The 21987-nt window shown below is 42.9% G+C and overlaps 1 protein-coding gene and 1 long non-coding RNA gene across 6 annotated transcripts in view; both read left to right on the forward strand.

The window, feature by feature from the left end:
• Positions 1–21987, forward strand: part of LOC309500348 (uncharacterized protein) — a 252069-nt gene that overhangs the window by 201748 nt on the left and 28334 nt on the right. The window contains exons 2-3 of one of the 5 annotated variants that reach the window (XM_082171920.1): positions 8720–8990; positions 9371–10817. In XM_082171920.1, the coding sequence (XP_082028046.1) occupies positions 8933–8990; positions 9371–10797 (1485 nt within the window). In that variant the 5' untranslated portion in view covers positions 8720–8932 and the 3' untranslated portion in view covers positions 10798–10817. Of the gene's footprint in view, positions 1–8387; positions 8991–9370; positions 10818–21987 lie in introns of those variants that run through there. The other 4 variants (XM_082171922.1, XM_082171921.1, XM_082171924.1 and 1 more) reach the window with 4 other exon arrangements.
• LOC309503658 lies at positions 15012–16012 on the forward strand. The gene is made up of 2 exons (XR_014207793.1): positions 15012–15364; positions 15642–16012. It is a non-coding gene; the product is annotated as an uncharacterized lncRNA (long non-coding RNA).

The following is a 21987-nucleotide window of genomic DNA, read 5'->3' on the forward strand; positions in this document are numbered from 1 at the left end:
TCTATGGTGGTACTAGCTCGTACCAAGGGAGGGCGTGGTGAGCTGGAACCAGCTAACGTCACTTTTTAGTACCGCTTACGTCACGCAGCACCGTGTACCAAAACGTAAATTATAGTTCGCCTCAAAGTTTTTAATTTGTGTATTTATTTAATTTGTATTATTTCTTCCCCAAGCTCATAAAATAAATTTCGGTCGCACATATATTGACAGGGTCGGTCGGAAACCGGAACCAAACAAAACATTTTTTTTATGCCTAAGGGAAAATTGATTTAAGACCAGATGTAACGTTTACAGCAGACTGTGTGTCACAGCACTTTATGAAAGATCCTGGACTTTACACATTCAATTATGCATATATTATATTTTGCACATTATGCAATGGTTTGCACATATTTTGTCTTGGTTTTGTATGTTATTACTTATACTGCATTTATACAGTAAACTTGTTTAGCATAAACTTTAATAATAAATAAAGTACTTTTTAGGAGAGATTGAACCTGTTAACTAATTTTACCCACTTATGCTACATATTCAGTTTAACGCAACATGTGAATGTAGAGGTAACGTTATCCATTTTTACTTTATGTAACCATCTTTTGTCATACGATGTCCTGTCTTTTTTTTTTATTTATTTTTTTTAATCTTTAATAAATACATTGTTCTGATTTCACACATTTGATGCATTGTATTGCTTGGAAACAACGTCATAAAAAGGAGCCAGACACTCTTTTCCCCATGTTTACTGGGAAGAATGGTAAAACATGAAATGCTGCATGCATATATTTGAGGGAAGTGGTGGGCCATTGCAGCTGACCACACCAACGTTGGCCCAACGTTGTATTTCTGTCAGATAGATTGGGCCAACGTAACCAACCAATATTGACGTTGGCCCAACGTCTGTTTGCTACCTGGGTAGTTGTCGTCTGTGTCGTTATCTGTGCATGTGCGTTCAGAGACATGTGAGTACCTTGGTCTTAATGTTTACATATGTGTATTTTGGTGCCTTAGGTTTTTTATGAGTGTTGTCTATTCTGGGATACTCAGTTGAAATGCAGTATGTTAGCATAAAGTTCGCTAGCATTATGCTAATACCTAGTATAGTGTTACACTCCTAGTGTGTTTATGTGTGGACTCACCTGACATTGTATAGTTATTAGCTAATGTGTGTTATCTGGTATATTATTTGGTTCTTTGATATAAGCAGCTAAAGTTACTTGAAGGGAAAGTTGTACTAATTAGCATTTATTAGCTTTACTTATTGCATCATGTCAGCTGCATCATAGCTACTGTACACTCAAGAAGACAGATAATCATCTGCTGCTGTCAATAAATCTATTGAAGAGCATTAGAGTATTCGATTGCATTCTTACCGATGCACCAGTGGTCACCTATTCTCAACTAGCTACTGTTACAGTCCTAGCTATCAAGTCACCATTACAGACATAAGTGGTTGTTTCACCAGTGTTTGATTAAAATGGTTTAAAAATCTAAATGTTATTAAGCTGCAATTTTAATAGATATATAATATTAAACTAATTTTAAATGCATAAAAATGCTTTATTAAAGTAAAAGATACTGCTAAATGTTTTACATTGAGCCTATGATGAGCCACGTGAGACATTAAATCAATAATAAATATGAATAGTGTTTTACTCTTGGAACAATAGTGCTTTGTGGTGATCTTTATCTGATCATTTTCAGTTTCTGCGCATATAAAATGTTATTATTTTAATTGAGAAAACGTACTCTGTTACTAACGTAACCTCGGTTCTCTCTAGAGAGAGGAACGAGTACTGCGTAGAATACGCTAGGGGAAAATCCTTTTCCACGAGAATACTGAAGCCAAAAAATTATCCTTAATTTTGTATTAATGTAAAACGCGTTGCGGCAGCATACAGACATAGGCGAGGCAGCTCGCGCGCCTATTGGCTGGTCTGCTGGTAACTGCTTAAGCCTATATCGAGCGAGACCTAAAGTGACGTCAGACCTCTGCGTCACGTCCCGCCGAAACGGGCGTGGCTTAGGTCTATAAATACCGCTCGCAGGCTTCATATCTCTGGTTTTTCATAGTCGAAGCAACCAGAGCGCGTGCATGCACGGCAGGATACGCAGTACTCGTTCCTCTCTCTAGAGAGAACCGAGGTTAAGTTAGTAACCGAGTACGTTCTCTTACGAGAGATACTCTCGTACTGCGTAGAATACGCTAGGGGAACCTACTGTAAAACGCTGTGCGTGCTGGGATCTGATACTATAGACTCAAGGGCGACAGCCCGGAGTTCATACAGTACACAATCACCCAGGGGATTCACAGGGAATCCTGGAAGAGGAGGGGTTTAGCCACTATCTTCCTAAATGGCAGCATAGAGCAGCACTGCAATACTCAATAGCTGCATAACTGACAGTGTCAGTTTATGAGATTTGGCCGTACTAGACCGACAGTAGTCTGGCCTGTAGTGCGGGAACCTCTAGGTTGTAAAACCTTATAAATGTAGACGGAGAGGCCCAGCCTGCCGCCATACAAATATCTTGCAAGGCAATCCCACTTGACCAGGCCCACGATGAAGCCATGCTTCTCATGGAGTGCGCCTTGACACCCAGTGGGCACTGCATGCCCTTGGTTGTGTAAGCTAGCGCTATTGCGTCCACTATCCATCTGGATAGGGTCTGTTTCGAAGCGGCTAGTCCCTTAGAGCGCCCGCTGAACGAAACAAAGAGCTGCTCCGTCTGTCTGAAAACAGACGAGCGAGACACATAAGCTCTTAATGCCCTGACTGGGCAAAGGGAGCTTTCGTCCATATTTCCTTCAGTGACCGGCAGGGCAGACAGGGAGATGACCTGTGCTCTGAACGGTGTATTGAGGGATTTGGGAACATAACCGTGCTTTGGTTTAAGTATAACTCTAGAGTCATTCGGCCCAAATTCCATGCACGTTGCGCTTACTGAGAGCGCGTGTAAGTCCCCTATGCGCTTCACTGAAGCGAGATCCAGAAGAAACGCCGTCTTGAAAGACAGGTGTTTAAGATCAATCTTCTGCAAGGGCTCGAATGGATGACCTTTCATGGCTTCCAGTACCGTAGAAAGGTCCCATATAGGGACTGTGGGAGGTCTGGGAGGATTCAGTCTCTTAGCTCCTCTAAGGAAGCGAATGACTAAATCGTTCCTTCCAATAGACTGGCCAAGCGTGTTCGAAGAGAACACTGCTATGGCCGCTACATAGGCTTTGAGCATGGAAGGGGACCTGCCCTTATCCAACAGCTCCTGTAGGAAGGAGAGAACCTCCGTCACACCGCAATGCAGGGGTGACACACCACGAGCTGTGCACCAGCTAGAAAACACCGACCATTTGGAGGCATAGAGACATCGCGTAGACGGAGCTCTGGCCTGCGTGATAGTGTTTAACACTCCCTGTGGGAGGTCAGCGGGTACCCGTAGATGGCCCACACATGGAGGGACCACAGCTCTTGGTGAGGATGCCAGATCGAGCCGTTGGCTTGAGAGAGGAGATCCCTCCTCAGAGGCACTGGCCACGGGGCGGTGCTTGCTTACTGCATCACAATTGGGAACCAAGGTTGGCTCGTCCAAAGTGGGGCTACAAGCAGCACTGAGCATCCTTCTTCCCTGACCCGTTTTACCACCTGTGTCAGGAGGGAGACGGGGGGAAAAGCGTAGAGAGGACGGCGAGGCCACTCGTGGGTCAGCGCGTCCTTGCTCTTCGAGAAAAATTCTGGACAGTGAGCGTTTTCTTGAGACGCGAACAGGTCTACTTCCGCTCTGCCGAATTTCCTCCACAGCAGCTGGACTGTCTGTGGGTGCAAAGACCATTCCCCTGTCGGAACCTGGTTCCTGGACAGTCTGTCTGGCCCTATATTTAGGAGCCCTGGCACGTGCGCTGCTCTCAGCGAGAGCAGGTTGCTGCGGGCCCATATCAGGAGGCGCCTGGTTAGCCTGTACAGAGTCAGGGACCTGAGGCCGCCCTGGCGATTTATGTAGGACACCACTGAGACGTTGTCTGAACATATTAGCACGTGGTGTCCCTTTATCAGGGGACAAAAGCGCGTGAGCGCTTTGCTCACTGCCAACATTTCGAGGCAGTTGATATGTAGGAGCTTCTCCTGCTTTGACCATTGGCCAAAAAGCGGTCTGCCCTTGAGCAGCGCTCCCCATCCCGAGGTGGATGCATCCGTGGACACCACCATCACTCTCGAGGAAGTCCCCAGGCTTACACCTGATTGGTACCAGTCTTTTGCCTCCCAAGGTTTCAAAGCTGCAATGCACGCTTGATTGACCTTGAAGCGAAGCCGACCGGAGGCCCACGCTGTGCGTGGCACTCTCTCTCTGAGCCAGAACTGCAGTGGGCGCATGCGCAGAAGGCCCAACTGGAGAACTGATGATGCTGAGGCCATCAGACCTAGCATCCTTTGATGTGTCCTTTAATGTCTAGAGAGGGACTATCGCGCCGCAGCGGAACGAGCCGGCTGCGCGCCGAATGTCCAGTGTGTGCTGAGATGACAGGCGTGCTGTCATTAGCAGCGAGTTCAGTTCTATTCCCAGAAAAGATATAATCTGTCTGGGGAATAGCGAGCTCTTTTCCCAGTTCACTGCGAGACCGAGATTCTCGAGGTGATCGAGTAAAATGGTCCTGTGCTCCACAAGCTCCGAGTGAGATTGGGCTAGAATCAGCCAGTCGTCCAGATAGTTCAGCACTCGTATACCCCGTAGTCTGAGGGGTGCGAGCGCTGCGTCCATGCACTTCGTAAATGTACGGGGTGCCAGGGACAAGCCGAAAGGCAGGACTGTGTACTGATATGCCTGGCCCTCGAAGGCGAATCTCAAAAATCGCCTGTGACGTGACGCTATCTGTATTTGAAAATACGCGTCCTTTAGATCTATTGACACAAACCAGTCCCCTCGGCGGACATGCGCGAGGATTTTTCTGGTCGTGAGCATCCTGAACTGGCGCTTCACAAGCGCTCTGTTCAGCTGCCGCAGATCTAGTATGGGTCTGAGACCCCCGTCTTTCTTGGGCACCAGGAAATATCTGCTGTAAAGCCCCCCTTCGCTTTGAGCTTGAGATAGGGGTTCTATAGCCCCTTTGCTCAACAGTTTCAGAATCTCGGCTCGAAGTAGATGAGCTACTTTCGATTCTACCGTGGTCTCGACGCGCGCCATGTAGCGACGAGGGCGCCGGCGAAACTGCAGCGAATAGCCTTCTTTTATGATGTGCAGCACCCATCTCGAAACCCCGGGAAGCTTTTCCCACGCAAGTGCGCGAGTAGCTAGGGGCTGGATGCGAAGCACGCTCCGATCGGCTCGCGATACAGCGGCTTTGGTGTGCTGTGACATAAGCGTCGCGCTCATGACATCTGAGGCAGGGGGCGCGCTGATAACAGCGGGCAGAATGCCCGCGCTCGACTCCTCTGTAGTGTTTAACTGAGAGGGGGAGGGCTGGGCTAGTTCCATGTCTGTGTGTGGGCGTGGGCGCAGGGTAGCGGGCACATATACCACTTTTACAGCATTGCTCGCGTGAGCAGAGCGTATGCATACTGGTCTCGTTTTTACAGAGACCATGAGACATGTGGGAAGTAGCGTTTGTGGGCACTGAGTAGTGGGCATTTTTCTACACATGAAACACCATCGGCCGTGGCCAGGACACCAGAAAATACACTCTTTAAGGGATTTATCTGGGTAGTCATAAAAACAGCGGGCAAAGGAACCGGCTTGTTGGCTGCTAAATACGCTGGACCAGTCACATTTCTTGGAACTGGACGAGCGGCAAGGTTTGGGTGCAGGCGAGGGGGTTGTACAACGCACTCGTTGGCTGCAAAATACACATCTGCAGTCGCCTCTTCAGGGAACTGACAGAGCGGGCATTGACGGCATAATTTTATTTGCCGGTAGACCCGGGATCGAACACGGGTCTCTCGTGCGAAAATCTGTGAATCTGCCACTGGCCCACAGGGGAAGACACATAGGATTTCAGTCAGCGCGAGTATTATCAGAGAGCGTCAACATGCTGGCGTTTGTTTGCAGGCGTGCGTGTAACAACAGGCTCGCTCACTGCAATAAAGACATTTCCAGTCGCCTGAATTTCAGAGGGGAATGAGAAATGTGTGAGAAATTGAGATCGGCCCGGCCGCAGCGGGACTAAAGCACTCTTTTCTCCTTTCGCCAGTGACGCACGGGAACCATAGAAACGGTGTCTGGGTGCAGGCGGGCGGGTTGTACAACGCGCTCGTTGGCTGCAAAATGCACGTCTGCAGTCGCCTTCCAGGGAACTGACAGAACGAAGCATTGGCGGCATAATTTATCTGCCGTTAGACCGGGATTCGAACACCGGTCTCCCGTGTGAAAAACCTAGGAATCCGCCACTGAGCCACAGGGGGAAACACAAAGGCTTTCAGATGCACGAGCATATAAAAGAGCGTCAACATGTTTTCTTCGGCGTTTGCTTGCAGACGTGCGTGTATTAAAAAACAGGCACGTTTGCTGCAGTATAGACATTTCCAGTCGCCTGATCAGGGAACTGAGACATGTGTGAGAAATGAGGTCAGTCCGGTCTCGACGGGACTGTAAACACTTTTCTCCTTTCGCCGGTGAGTGACGCGTGAATGGGGCGCAGGGGCAGGGTAGCTTTCTTGTAACGTAAAGAAAAACTAACCCTGACCATCCGCTTCCAGCCTCCCTTGTGAGCAGCGCAGTTTGCGCGGCTCGAACAGAGGGAGAGAGAAAGCCAGCCCCGTGACGGTCCGCTCCAGACATCCCCTGTGAACGGCGCGGTTGCGCGGCTCGAACAGAGGGCGAGCAGGTATCATCCCCCAAGCAGGCAAGGCAAGCGGGCGAACCAGCGAGCTTTGCGGCTTGGAAGGGTGGAGGAGCAGTCTCGGAGAAGGATGCCAGGTGAGTCCTCAGAGTCACCATAGGCAGTAACTAGCTCGCAGTGAGGGCAGTCGCCGTCAGCGAGCGCGAGAACTGCGTGATCCTCAGGAAAGGGGCGTCTTGAAAAAGACGCCCGGCTCTTTTAGTGCAATGAGAGTGTGTGTCGCGGCGGCGAGCACACACAAGGCACAGTAGAAGAGAAAGGATATAACGCCGGATAGCGCAGCAGGAAGGCGATGAGGGCGGCGCGGCCAGCAGCTTCTCGACTCGTCCCGCTGAAGTGCTTCTTCAACAGCGTGGCTTCTTCTCGGATCCAGCGATGTGAGTTGCTTCGCTGAAGGATGAAAAATCAGAGATATGAAGCCTGCGAGCGGTATTTATAGACCTAAGCCACGCCCGTTTCGACGGGACGTGACGCAGAGGGCGCAAAGCGCCCTCATTGGGTCTGACGTCACTCTAGGTCTCGCTCGATAGGCTTAAGCAGTTGCCAGCAGACCAGCCAATAGGCGCGCGAGCTGCCTCGCCTATGTCTGTATGCTGCCGCAACGCGTTTTACATTAATACAAAATTAAGGATAATTTTTTGGCTTCAGTATTCTCGTGGAAAAGGATTTTCCCTTAGCGTATTCTATGCAGTACGAGAGTATCTCTCGTAAGAGAACCACTTTTATGATCCCAGACTAAGGTTAGCCTACAATTTAAATTTCTGAATTGTTTTGAAATAAAGTTTTTAAAGAGTAATATAAAGTGATGTTTATTTCAAAGTGAATTTATTTTTTCAGATTACATGATTTGTCAGTGTATTTTACAGTTCTTTAAAGTAGGTAATGCAGAATAGGTGTTCATATTTCACTCTCTTAGTGTTCATGTTGTAACTCTGTCGGTGTTGCGAGAGGCAACGCTCTTGAAAGTGTCGAACTAACACTTTGAGGGTTGTTCCCATATTTACACTTTTAAAGTGTTAAAATTAAGTACATTGGTGTTGATTTCCGGATCTCAAATTCACTGTGTAGTGATTAATTTAGTTATTATAAGATCAAACTATATATTTAGATTAATTTGGACATTATGCTGCTGTAATCTGTAGTGGTTGAGGAAGATGAGTGTCATTGTTTTGTGTAATTGATGTTTTATCCATGTCATAGTTTGAGAAATAAGAGTATTGTCTTTCAATAGAGTTTTTTACAGGCTTTTGTCATGTATCCTGACTCAAATAATGTGTTTCTAACAGCAAACACTCAGAATAAAGTGAGATGATCTGCTGATGATCCTGAATGGCTTGTTGAATGAGTGTTGATAGTCTGAGGCTCATCAATATTAACAGATCTGCTGAAAACACTATTTATTTTATGACAATAGTTCCTGTTTTCACCTCATTTATTATGCTGGTGTCTTCAGATCTCCTGTAAATGGACACTTAAAGCTCATTTCATTGGTGTCAGCAGACTGAGGGGATTTGCTGGTTACTATATGTACATTTATTTCTGTGTTTATGATGTTTAACTGTTTTTCTTACCATTATTCATATTTGGAAGAATTTAAATTAGTTATATTCTTTTATTTATTTCTAGATCCCTGTATTTTAATGAAGAAACAGAATAATGTTAGGATTAGCAATACAAATAATGAATGGATTGTTATTTCTCACAGGGTTATTCACTTGAGCTTGTGTTTCTGGTGTCCCACTTTCACATGCGTATGAATGGAAGTCAGTGGAAGGAAAAGTCAAGGACATATAATCAATTTATAAAAATGCATTCAGCAAATGATCATAATAGCCATTTATTTGTTGCATAGAAGTGTCAGTTAGTATAAAAACGAACTCAGTAACTGATATATTTAAGATTTTGGGCAGATCAGTGAAGCTCCTCCCACATAAATTGCATCATCAGTGAAGCTCCTCCCACACCAGTCACATGGTCAGTGAAGCTCCTCCCACAGTAATTCTCCAATAAATGCTGTAAATTCCCATCAGCTGCAAGTGAAGACGAGCATCAGAGCATCAGGAAGAGCTGAAATCTGCAAAGACTGAGTTTATTAAAGAGGACAGTGAGAACATGAGTGATCCAGAACCCTGCAGAATGAAACACACTGAAGATCCTGAAGAACAAAGAGGTTGGTGTTTATTCTTCATTCATTCATGATGCTGAAGAACATTCATGTTGGAAACATTCAAGCACTTCATCACTTTTAGATAAACAGTTAAACTATGAAATGGTACACAATGTTCTGGGTTTTTCTTCAACAAATGGTCAGTAAAGGGAGGTTTGAGACATTTTTTATATTGATTATCAACATCAGATCAAGCTAATACTATTTTAACTGATAAATAATCAATTTATAAAAAGGCAGCAAATTATCATAATATTTAAAACAGTTGTCTACTTTCTACTATTACTTTAGGGATCACTTTCATGTCACTTTCAATTTGTATTTCTTTCAGTGTATTATTCAGTGTACTGAATTGTACTTAATACATTTTTCTTTCATGTCAGACCTGATGGAAGAGAGCGAGGAGAGTGAAGAACTGGGTGAAGTGGAGGAGGAACATCATGTCAAACCTGGAGAAAAACCTTTGAGTCGCTCAAAGACTAAAAATACATTTTTAAAGAAAAGAAGAGCCAAGAAATCTTTCACCTGCACTCAGTGTGGAAAGAGTTTCACATGCAAACATAGTCTTGATGTTCACATGAGAGTTCACACCGGAGAGAAACCGTTTAAGTGTGATCAGTGCGGGAAAACATTTCTCTTTGCATTAAACCTGAAGAGACACCTGACAGTTCATACGAAGGAGAAGCCGCATTCATGTTCTGTGTGTGGAAAGAGTTTTTCACTGCTGAAATATTTACATAGACATGAGAAAACTCACACTGGTGTGAGAGAGTACATGTGCTTTGAGTGTGAGAAGACTTTTACTACAGCAGACGGTTTAAAACTGCACCAGAGAATTCACACTGGAGAAAAACCTTACAAGTGTTCACACTGTGACAAGAGATTCAGTCACTCATCAACTCTGAAAAAACATGAGAGGATCCACACTGGAGAGAAACCGCACACGTGTGATCAGTGTGGAAAGAGTTTTGCTTTTAAAAGTACACTGAAGCAACACATGATGATCCACACTGGAGAGAAACCGTTTAATTGTGATAAATGTGGGAAAGATTTCAGTCGATCTTCACACCTTATAGGACACATGAGGATCCACACTGGAGAGAAGCCGTTCACATGTGATCAGTGTGGGAAAACATTTATCTGTGCATCAGACCTGAAGACACACCTGACAGTTCATACGAAGGAGAAGCCGCATTCATGTTCTGTGTGTGGAAAGAGTTTTTCACAGCGGGGTAATTTACATAAACATGAGAAAACTCACACTGGTGTGAGAGAGTACATGTGCTTTGAGTGTGAGAAGACTTTTACTACAGCGGACGGTTTAAAACTGCACCAGAGAATTCACACTGGAGAAAAACCTTACAAGTGTTCACACTGTGACAAGAGATTCATTCAGTCAGCAAATCTGAAATCACATGAGATAAACCACACTGGAGAAAAACCTTACAAGTGTTCACACTGCGACAGGAGATTCAGTCACTCATCAGCTCTGAAATCACATGAGAGGATCCACACTGGAGAAAAACCTTACAAGTGTTCACACTGCGACAGGAGATTCAGTCAGTCATCAGCTCTGAAATCACATGAGAGGATCCACACTGGAGAAAAACCTTACAAGTGTTCACACTGCGACAAGAGATTCAGTCAGTCATCAAATCTGAAAACACATGAGAGGATCCACAGCAGAGAGAAACCGCACACGTGTGATCAGTGTGGAAAGAGTTTCTCTGTTAAAACTCACCTGAAGCGACACATGAAGATCCATTCAGTGGAGAAACCGCTTAAACACAGTCAGAGATCACAGAAGTAGTTTATTTTCATGTGCTGAGCAACAAAGTATATTCTGTGTAAGTTAGACACTGTAGCACAAAGCAGATGGTCAGCTCAGTCATTTGATTAAATTACTGGATCCTAATTTGCAAAAATATCTCTTTTCTTCTTGGACTAGGACACAAAGCTAATGGTGTCTGCCACTTGATTAAATTACTGGATTCTGATTCACAAACACAGCGCTTTTGGTCCTGGGTAAACAAAGAAGCGTCCTTTTGGACTGCTCAACTGAGGCATGTGACCAGCAAAGGCGCCTCTCTGGCTGAGACCCTCTTGGGATCTCCTCGGGGTCCCCAATGGCATTAGCCTGACTTCGTCAGACTTCGTACTTCCGCTCTATTTCATTTCGCTCCTGTACTCAGTCTGAGATAGCGACCTATCTCTCAGTTTTCCTCTGGCCTGAAAACAGCCGGGCCAATCAACGAACAGAGGGCGGGCTGAGAGCCGTGACGTATAGATGCTGATTGTACCGTGGATGCGTAGATTTACTTCACATAATTTGCAAAAGTCGTTCACAGCCATGTTCACTCCGGTATTTTGCTCGATGGTTTTGTTTTCGCATTTTGGTTCAGGCATGTAAAAGGGCGTGAGTTTAGCTCCTTCAAAACAAGGGGCAACTGGGCAGTTCTACGCCAGAGAGAGGTCCACTTCTTCACTACAAACTCCAACCGGAGGTTTTCTTTTGTTTTCTTTTTCTTTTATCTACCTCAGTTTGATACTTTGTCCTTCGTTCAGTGTATTCACGAACGAAACGAATTTAAGACTAATCATTTTTCGTACGTGCTGCCGCTGAGTTATCGCATCATCTACCTCCGCCCGGAAGAAACTTCGGACACACGGCCTACGCATCATTTCAGACCAGCCGCACGAAAGGGGCCATATCAAAGCAAGTACAGTCTTAATTTCGCAATCTGAAAAGAAAATGCTGTTTTAAGGTTGTCTAGAACTCTTTAAAAGCCTTTGGGTCTCATTTGAAGCAACTGTTTGAACTGTTTGGTCCTTAGAAGAACATTCTCTCCCTCTCTCTTAGGGATGTCCCGATACCACTTTTTCACTTCCGATACCGATACCGATGCCGCAGCTTTGGCTATTTGCTGATACCGATATCAATCCGATATTTTTATTTTATTCTTGAACTAATACTACTAATAATAAAATATATGGAAGCACTTTGCTCAATCAGCCACATTAAAACATCTCACTCAAATGGAGAACAAATACTTCTCCAATATATAGTCCACAACAACAGTTGATAATGAAAGACTGCCACCCTTTATTCAAGATATGAGATATGTTTGGTAATTGTACCTGAATGAATTTAAAATGAATTTGCTATATTTCAGATCAATATATTTGTTTCCTTAAAATTTTAATTAACTTTAACGTTATTCTCATCTGAATTATAAATAATTTATTACTGTCTAGGACTTATCTCTGTTTTAGGACAAGAAATGAAAAACAATGCAATATAATGAATGTCCAAAAGATTAGATGATTTTTGCTTTTAAACAGCGTGTGTGTGTGATTTTAGTTGGGTGACAGACAGTTGTAGGTTACAATTTGACAAGAGTTTACAGTTTGACAAAAGCACAGTGTTGTGTTTTACACAAATATAAGTAGGCTAAACACTTTTTGCAGTTTTAATGATGCCCTGTAAATGACGGAGTATGTTTTTATGTTTCCACTGTTCGATCGCGCCCGTGCCTCTCTCTCTCTCTCTCTCTCTGACACACACACACACACACACACACACACACACACACACACATTCCAGCATTGCAATCTCGACATCGCAGCCTGTTCATTTTGCTGCGTTCACACCAAACGTGAATAGAGCGTCAACTTCGCGTCTATCGCATCTAGTTCGATGCTTGAACAGTTTGAATCCATTCTTGCATCCAAAGCGAATAGGACGCGCCGTGCGCGTATAATGATAAAAGCGAGCGTTTGAAGCGAAATAGACGCTAAGGCTAAGGCGGGGCTACAGATTAGGTGTTCCTAAAGAACCCGTGCACCGAACCGTGACGCACGTACCGAACGTACGTTCAATACGAATACATATACCGTTCCACCCTTAATAGGTATCGATCATGGGTATCGGATAATTTTTTTTCTCCCCTCCGATATCCGATCTAGCGTTCTGGGCTAGTATCGGCACGATACCAATGCCGTAATTCGGATCGGGACATCCCTTCTCTCTCTCTCTCTCTCTCTCTCTCTCTCTCTCTCTCTGTCTGTCTCCAATATTTCGTATTGCAATCATTTTGTGTTGTTCGTTTTGCTATCCATATTTACTCCTGCGTGATTTAAGCAGTCTATGTAATCCTTAGTTTGTTTTAATAAACTCCATAATCCTTTGGGTTGAATCTGTCTCATTTTTCCATAACTTGAAGTCCCTGGAAATAATGGTTTTAGCTACAAAGCTCTACTTGATAAAGTTCGCTGGACGGACAGATGATAACTGAATTTGAATTACATGAAAACTTGCCCTGATAATTGATATGATTTTACCGACCATTTATGAATAGTTACTAAGAGCAATCGTGTTAATTATTCATATAAGGTGAGGTTTAGCCTATTCCCTATTTGGGATAATTTAATTTGTGTATACATGCGATATATATATTCATCATCTTATGAATATTACCCCTCATTTGAGTTAGTAATTCCCTAAACAAAGTCATTGTCGCTACAACACACATCACTCTATAGCCAAATCTCCCCTCTCCACCTTAAGCCGGTGTGTGGTGAGCACAGGACTATGGAATGATATTCCGAACATTATTCAAAAGAAATTGCTAATTGTTTTTGCAATTGCGTTTTCAAATTGTAGACGCATAAAATGTAACATAATCCAAACGCAAATGCAAATCGCGCATTACCGTTTGCATTTTCGTTTAAGCGAACGCACAGTGACTGCCAAATTTAAAATGGAAATGCAAAGTCCGTTTGCAACTGTGTTTCCCATATCTAACGAGTCTTGACCCTGTCATATTTAAATAGCAATATCAATCACCACGTCTGCTTTTTCACTTTCTCAGCGTTGCGTATGTAGCCAGCCAAAACTCAAATGAAATCGCAATTCCCTTAGTATTTCCATTTCCGATGCCTTACACGGAAACCTGTCAATCAGTGTCAAGGGTGGGATTTTGCTATGGGGCGTGTTCGTGAGTTGGGACGTGACGTCACTCACAGTCGACCGTCAAGAGGCGATGCAGCAAGTTGACTCTTACTCAGAAGCCATTTCGTTTTGGATAAGTTAAATGAGTCCGTGGCCTTGACCAACAGCAACATCAGTAATGTTGTCTTCGCCAACCTCAGTGAAGTAGCTAACAGGCTTTTTGTGAAGGACAAGACAACTAAAGGACCTGTGCGTACTTTACTGGACATACCACAAGAGATGAGTGTCGGTGCTAGGTCTCACCCCTTCAAATAAGTGCTCTCAATTTGCCAAATTCAATAAAAATGCTGTCTGTTGCTGTTAAACCTGTGGATGTGTGTGTGTGAGAATGTATATATACATTGTCAGAAAAGTAAACAAAACAATGAATACATCATCGCAATTACCAAGTCCATCTCATCTGGCATGTTATTAGAATTATTGATAATGTTTTAGAACTCATATCTGTTTATATGACACATTAGTTACAGTTTCTGTTTTCATAGACGTTAAATGTAGGTTTTAAATCCTTCATGTTAATCTTCTATGAACAATGTAGATTAATGTAGATTAATAAACAAATGTATATTTTAGTCAGAATTATTGCTCTTCATCAACTTGAGGTCCTGGAGCTCGTTCTGTAAAGTTGAACAGAGACTCGCTCGCTCTCGGGACAAGCATTGAAGGAAAATGGAAATACACACATGACTTTCTTACATTTACTGATAAAGATATAACCATTAAATATAAGAATGTGCCTCAAGTCATTGAAATTACAATCATTTATTTCAATCTCTGCATTTAATAAACTACTAGGGAGTGTTTTTATCACAGCTTGTAAATGTTTTAAATGAATGTGTATGTGTGTGTTTTGTAATGTGGATTTTTTTTCTGTCAAGCTGTTGGTGAAAATAAGAGCTTGTTCTTCAGTGATTTGCCTGGTTAAATAAAGGTTGATAAGTTACACAAAGGGAATACCACATCAGAGTAAACATCACATGCATCTGAACGACGTGTTAAACTTTATGCTTAAGTTTATTTGAAGCGCTGAATATGAATCATTTTCATGTTTAGGAAACCTTGGCTTGTCGTTTCAGCACTAGTTGATTTATGCGAGTTTTGTTTGTTGTGTTGTTGTGGCTTCGACAAAACCTGATAATCTTAAGTTACATGATCACGGTCACTATATTTTTCAACATGTGATTAGCCTTAGTACTTAGTTCAGAGTCTGAAATATTGATTATTCCTCTCTCATCATGTTTGTAAGAAATGAAACTTGTTTGTTTTTAGCAGAACTGCCAGAAAGCATCTGGAAGGAGAGGACAGAGAGAACGCCAGTGATCCAGAACCTGCAGAATGAAACATCAAGATACTGAAGAACAAAGAGGTTGGTGTTTATTCTTGATTCCTCATTCATTCTTCATGATGAAGAACATGCTGATGCTCACCAGACTTACATTGTTTCATGACCAAACTAGTGTTTTATAACACAAATCATCTTCATGACATTAAAATAGATCATAATCGTGCACAGCCGTTGTCCACCAGATTTGATGAGATTAAAATGACTATTGAACTCATCAGTGATCTTGACTTTGAGCTTCACTTTTCATTTCACGTTTGTCTCTCATTTGAAATCTCACTTGATTTATTGTTTCTTTTAGACCTGATGGACGTGAACGAGAAAGGAAAAATACGTGTAAATGTAAATCAAGTCTGAAGAATCTCATGAGGATCCGCAACGGAGAGAAACTTTACATGTGATCAATGCGGGAAGAGTTTCACTCGGGCCTTCGTTCTGAAATCACTTCTGCCTTCTCATTCAGAAGAAGAGCACCAGAAAAATTACACTGGAAAAACACGTTCATGTTCAGGAGCTGAAGAAGAGGCCGTAACACTTTCAACAGAGACATGAATCTGATATTAATTTGAACTCATTCATTGTTTTTCAGAGATCTGTCTTATTAGTTTTAATTTTTATTATTTTTTGTACTTCAAGTTATGATTGATTAAACTCATTATAATTTTATCAACAGCTTGTTGTTTTTGTCCAGCTTTATTGTCTGCTGATTCTTCTTGCTTCAGGAATAACTCCATAATTTTCAGTTCTGAAAGCCAAGTATTACGTTTGTTTCAGGGGCTTCCCAGCAAACACAGAACGTTCCCCTAACATTAGTTTTTGGTTCCTGTCTTTTTATTGTTTTGGGAACTAAATAATATAATCAGCACGGCTCCTGAGCACGGATGAATAATGTCTTGAGGTGTATGTGTGGGCTGTCAGTCAATGCACCAGTGTGGATATGAAAAGAAGGAAAATGTCATCTGAACAAGTAACATGTCAGCCACTTTTGTTCTGATCAACTGGTGATTAAATCTTACGAATTTAAAGTTAGCTCAGATCACGTCAAACCGTGTAAATTATTATTGTTATATTTTGTTCTCAAATTGTTAATGTTATCAACACTACGTGACTATGTATTTAAGGCTATAAATGATCTGCCACCTGCAGCATCCTCACACGCAGAATAGCCTACTAGCCGGGACTCCTTCTTTATGTATACAGACGTGACGTAATGACGCAGAGACGAACCGCGGCAAGCTCGTATTTCCCGTGGAAACCCACCAGTACCACTCAAATTAGAACCCATTAAAAGCTCACCGCTGTGAATCAGGCTACGGTAAGGAGATGAAAATGTTGTAGAGGTGGGTCTAAAAGACTATTTTCATCTGAGATTCAGACCCAGACAACAACCTAGTGCTACCAGATGTGGGCCAGATCACTCAGTCACTCACACACCTTTTCAATGTTTTCAAGGATGCGGAGTGGGTGGGCCGTGTCATCCACGGCAGTAGGGTGATACTGCGAACACAGAGACAAACCTCGGTTGGTATGAGGTTTGCCTTGAGCCAGGCTGAGGAAGCTGTAAGTTTCATTGTGACACTAATGGCGCTTTTCCATTACCAGTACCAGCTCAACTCGACTCGGCTCGCTTTTTGCTCCGTTTTCCATTGCAGATAGTACCTCAACAATAGTACCTGGTCGTCATTTTTGTTGTTGTTTTTGCTGTTTTTCATTCAGGATACTTGTCTGGCGTGTGCAATGATGACGAAGTGAATAGAGTGCACCTCTGCAGAAAGACCCCTCCAGAAAAAGTTTCCAACTAACATATATACACACTTCCTTGTACCAAATATGGTAATGCATTCTATAGATTATTTTGAGGAATATTTTGTACTATGTGACTTTATTGAAATAGCATTCTCTGTTGCATCAGCCTTCCTTTAAGCCCCCAAAAGTCAGACCAAAGTCACTCACAGAGTAAATAATAGTGTACAAATGCAGCTAAATTACTTATTTTCTAAATAATATAATCCTAACTATAATGATTCTCCTTTTGATAATGACATAGCACTGGTCCAGCTCTCCTCTTCTGTGACTTTCTCTGATTACATTAAGCCTGTGTGTCTGGCGGCGGCTGGTAGTGTGTTTTCTGCAGGTACAGAGAGCTGGGGCACTGGATGGAGAAAAGCTACAGTTTAATTTTCAAGAAAATAGCAGGAATATACTCATGTACGGCAAATATATGAAGCAAATATACAGCGTTCACACTCAGAGGCTGTGTTTCAAATCACACCCTATACCCTAATTCAATATTTCCTACATTAGTTCACTTATGTAGTCCACTTGAATGAAAAAAGTAAGTGAATTTAGAGAATAGGGACCTATACTGCAGCCAGCCACCAGGGGGCGATCAAAACATCTTAGCCTTATTGTCCAGGACGTGTGTCGGACTAGAAATAGTCCTCAGATGCCATGTCCGTAATTTATAGCAAAACATCTAGCATTAATTCGATCTCAAACAGATTCATTAAAAGTAGTTATTACTCCACCACGTGCATGACATCATTAACCAACGTAGTTGAACGACCACTTTGCGTAGATTACAGTAAAGAACTACACAATTAACAGTGAATTATATTGCCAGTATTTACCATTAATTTATTAATTGCAGCACATGTCTGTAATTTTTGCACTCATTCTGGAGAGAGAGTGGAAAAGGGTGATGGGTTTACCAGGGTCTACCCACTCTCAGTACCCATTCCTAGTCTGAGAACACACGAGGGCATGATCCATGATGCAGAACTGGCCTCTGTAAATAACCCAGTCAATGGTGTTAAAGGACCAAGTCTTTTGACCACATTACAGTGTTTTAACATGGCAGAAAGTTTTGTTCCAGACTATTTACATAGTGTACTTCTTGGAGTAGTGCGCCAAATAACAGGCTTGTGGTTTGACAACAAAGTGCCAGAAGTAAACGTCAAAAATCCAAGTGTCTTGAAAGAGATAGACAAACGTTTGAAACCAGTCCGGCCACCTAGCGAGATAACCCGTCTGCCACGATCTGTAAAAGAACGGCAAAAATGGAAAGGAAGTGAATGGAGAACATTTCTTCTAATCTCTCCGTTTGTACTGATGGGTTTAATCCCAACACAGTATTTCCACCACTGGATGCTACTAGCCTTTGCCGTTTATCTGCTAACTAGTTCACATATTTCACATGTGAACATCGACAAGGCTCACATGGCTCTTTGTGAGTTTATACACCGAGTCTCTGTATGGAAAGCAAGAAGTGTCTTACCCAGCAAACACAGAACGTTGGCGCAACGTAGCCAACCATCTAACAACGTTTTAACAACATAACCAAAAGGTTCCTATAACTACGTTGTGTGGTGCAGGTTGTTACAGCGTTGTCACAACGTTGACATTGAACCACCGTTCAGGGCCATTGCTTACGGTACGTTCACACGGGGCGTCAGCGTCAACGCTTGACGGAAGGCGTGGCTGAAGTTTGGCACTGACATGGTCATAGCAGCGTCAGCCAATGAAATTTAAAATGTATCCTCAGTTTGCTGCTCTTGAACAGGATGAACGTGATTGGCTGCCGCCTGGCTACTGTATTTGCATAGAGCGATCCTATCGGCTGACGCTTCCGTCTGCGGCGCTTCACTGGCGTTGCTCGCGGCAGAAGTTGAAAAATTCTCAACTTCTGCCGCGAGCAACGCCAGTGAAGCACCGCCGACGGATCCACAATTCTTTTCGGCAACGCTTGACGTCACCCATTCAAAGTCAATGGGAAGCGTTGACGCTGACGACCCGTGTGAACATACCGTAAAGGTTGTGCCTAGGGTGTCTGGACAACCACTGGACCAGAGCCATAGAGAGAGAGAGTTGCGACACTCTTTGATGTCGCCGCTATGGCTGTCACGTGGTTCATGTAAGCCCCAATAGTTCCAAAACGTACGCTGGCTGTCATGTTCTTCTATGGGACAGACAGCAGCGATTGCATTATTGAACGGTAAATATAAAATAAAACACACACCCAAGTACTTTTTCAGCTGTTATTGCATTGTTGCATTTTGTTAATGTCGGTTTTGCATTTGGAGATAAGTTTTAAGCTATATTTTTGGAGGGAAAAGCTTAGTGTTCATGTTCGCATGGGTAGTAGCACTGGCTTTAGCGGCTCTAACTTAACTTTTCCATATCATTCATCTGATGATGGACGTCTCATGATATTTATTTTAGCACAACTGGGCTGTATTAGGCTATTGATTCCCGTGATTTTGCTTATAAATTTAGATTCAGCCATTAGCCTACCTTTGTGATCACGCAAAGAGGTCTGCCGTGGCGGTCCGTTCAGAATTCGCTTAGAAGCTAGCTCACTTCTTCTGATGAAAGTGGCCATCCCCCAGGACCACAACGTGAAACATAATCATGTTAAGACTAAGAATATTATTTTAAGATTAAGCCATACACATTATCAAAACTATAACAGATTAAAAACGAATTTAAGCATGGCTGATACAAATGAAGGTTTTCAAATAAAATATTTTTTATTAAACAATAACAGACAACAAAAATGTGTGCTTGTGTGTGTGAACAAGAAAAACAAAAACCAGGGGCAGGTGATCCATGAAACAGACAGGACTGGTGATGGCCATAACAATCCTAAAGGTCCAGCATTGTTCTCACAAGCCGCTTCACTCAAGACAATAATAACATAATGAAAAGTTAGTATATCCCAAAAAATTAAATTAAATAAAAGTTGCTATAAAGGTGGTAGCGATTCATTACCGAACTCTTAGCTGACGAAGTCGCGCTAGCTAACTAACGTTAGCTAGCAGGCAGTGCTTGAAAATTGGTTGAAACAACCAACATAAAATATAAATAATTACGCTGTGCATGTACAAATGAAGACCAGTATAAGCATCGCAAAGGGCCTCTGATACAATATAGACAGTTGACAATTCAAAAGAGGTCGACATTTCGGCAACTTAACTCTGGAACAACTCGACGCGCAGCAATGTAAGTGAATGGTGTCCAACGCCCAAATGACAGTGTTTGGAACTATTCCGATCTTCATATCCCGGAAGTAGGCGGTTAAAAGCGCCGCCATTATTTACAACGGAGGTCTATGGGAGTGTCGCAACTCTCTCTCTCTATGACTCTGCACTGGACTACATAATGTACTCGTCACTGCCCTGAAGCGCGAAAATCAGCCTTTTAAATTCCAACCACCTGTTGGGCTCATTAGTTCTCGTTCATCATCGAGCAAGGATACGTGAGTATTGCGTTTAGCCTACAACTTTAATTTCTAATGTGATTAATGTAGCATCGCTCGCACTGTTTAGTTTTTCGTTTGATCTTTCCGCTATTTAGTCCTAACTGAGCATGCAACACAACTTATCGTCCAGGCCCTGGTCATCTCTAGGCTTGACTACTGCAATGCCCTTCTGGCTGGACTCCCAGCATGTGCGACCAAACCCCTACAGATGATCCAGAATGCTGCAGCTCGTCTTGTCTTCAACGAGCCCAAGAGGGCCCACGTCACTCCTCTGTTCATCTCTCTGCACTGGCTACCTCTAGCTGCTCGCATCAAGTTCAAGGCACTGACGCTTGCTTACAGAACTATCACAGGCTCAGCTCCCTCCTACTTTCACTCACTCCTACGAGTCTACATCCCTACCAGACACCTACGATCGGTCAACGAGCGACGTCTCGTGGTTCCATCACAGAAAGCCACAAAATCACTTTCCAGAACATTCTCATTTACAGTTCCATGCTGGTGGAACGCTCTCCCCACCCTCATCCGGAATGCAGAATCCCTGACAACATTCAAAAAACAGCTGAAAACCAATCTCTTCCGTGAGCACTTAACCTTATAGAAAAAAAAAAAAAAAAAAATTCCTTCCCCTTTGAAACATCACTTATCAGGCTTATGCTACTCTGAATAATACCTGAACTTCGTATTTTGAGCACTTCCTGCGTTGTTGTTGCTTTTGCCTCTTTATGATGACTCGCTGAATTTAGTCCTAATTTGTAAGTCGCTTTGGATAAGGGCGTCTGCTAAATGACTAAATGTAAATGTAGTCTCATTCGTTTCTTTGCTCCTCTGGATTTGTGGATGTTTCCCCGGTGACACCTGCTTTCGGCTACTGTCTGCCATACAGACCCGGTTTTGTTCATTAAATGTTCTGATCTGCCTTTGCTTTTTATGTTTTATTTATTATACTTAAAATAGATTTGTATATTCGTTTTAGTTTTTTTTTTTTTTTTCACAAATGTATGACTTTTGGAAGTGCAATTTGATTATATGCAGTTTTACTAAAGTTGAATTAACGAAACCTTCTGTCATTTTTACTCTTCAAAGTGTAGGCTACACTTGCAGGTGTTGATAGCCCCATTAAATAATAATATAGATAAACAATATAAACGATAAAAAAGTATATAATTATCTAACTAAATGCACCATATAAAAATATTGTCAGAACGTCGTCTCTCAGTTGCTGAATGTCGTGCAACAACGTTGCTACAGCCCTGTCGCATCTTACATTTCTACGTTGCTACAATGTTGCGAGCACGTAGACAGCGACGTTGCCATAGCAGAAATGCAACGTGCCAGAGACGTTGCCACAACGTAAATGTGTTTGTTGGGTTACAACATTCATCTC

The sequence above is a fragment of the Leuciscus leuciscus genome (genome assembly GCF_965113295.1).
Source record: "Leuciscus leuciscus genome assembly, chromosome: 1".
Taxonomy (NCBI): Eukaryota; Metazoa; Chordata; class Actinopteri; order Cypriniformes; family Leuciscidae; genus Leuciscus; species Leuciscus leuciscus.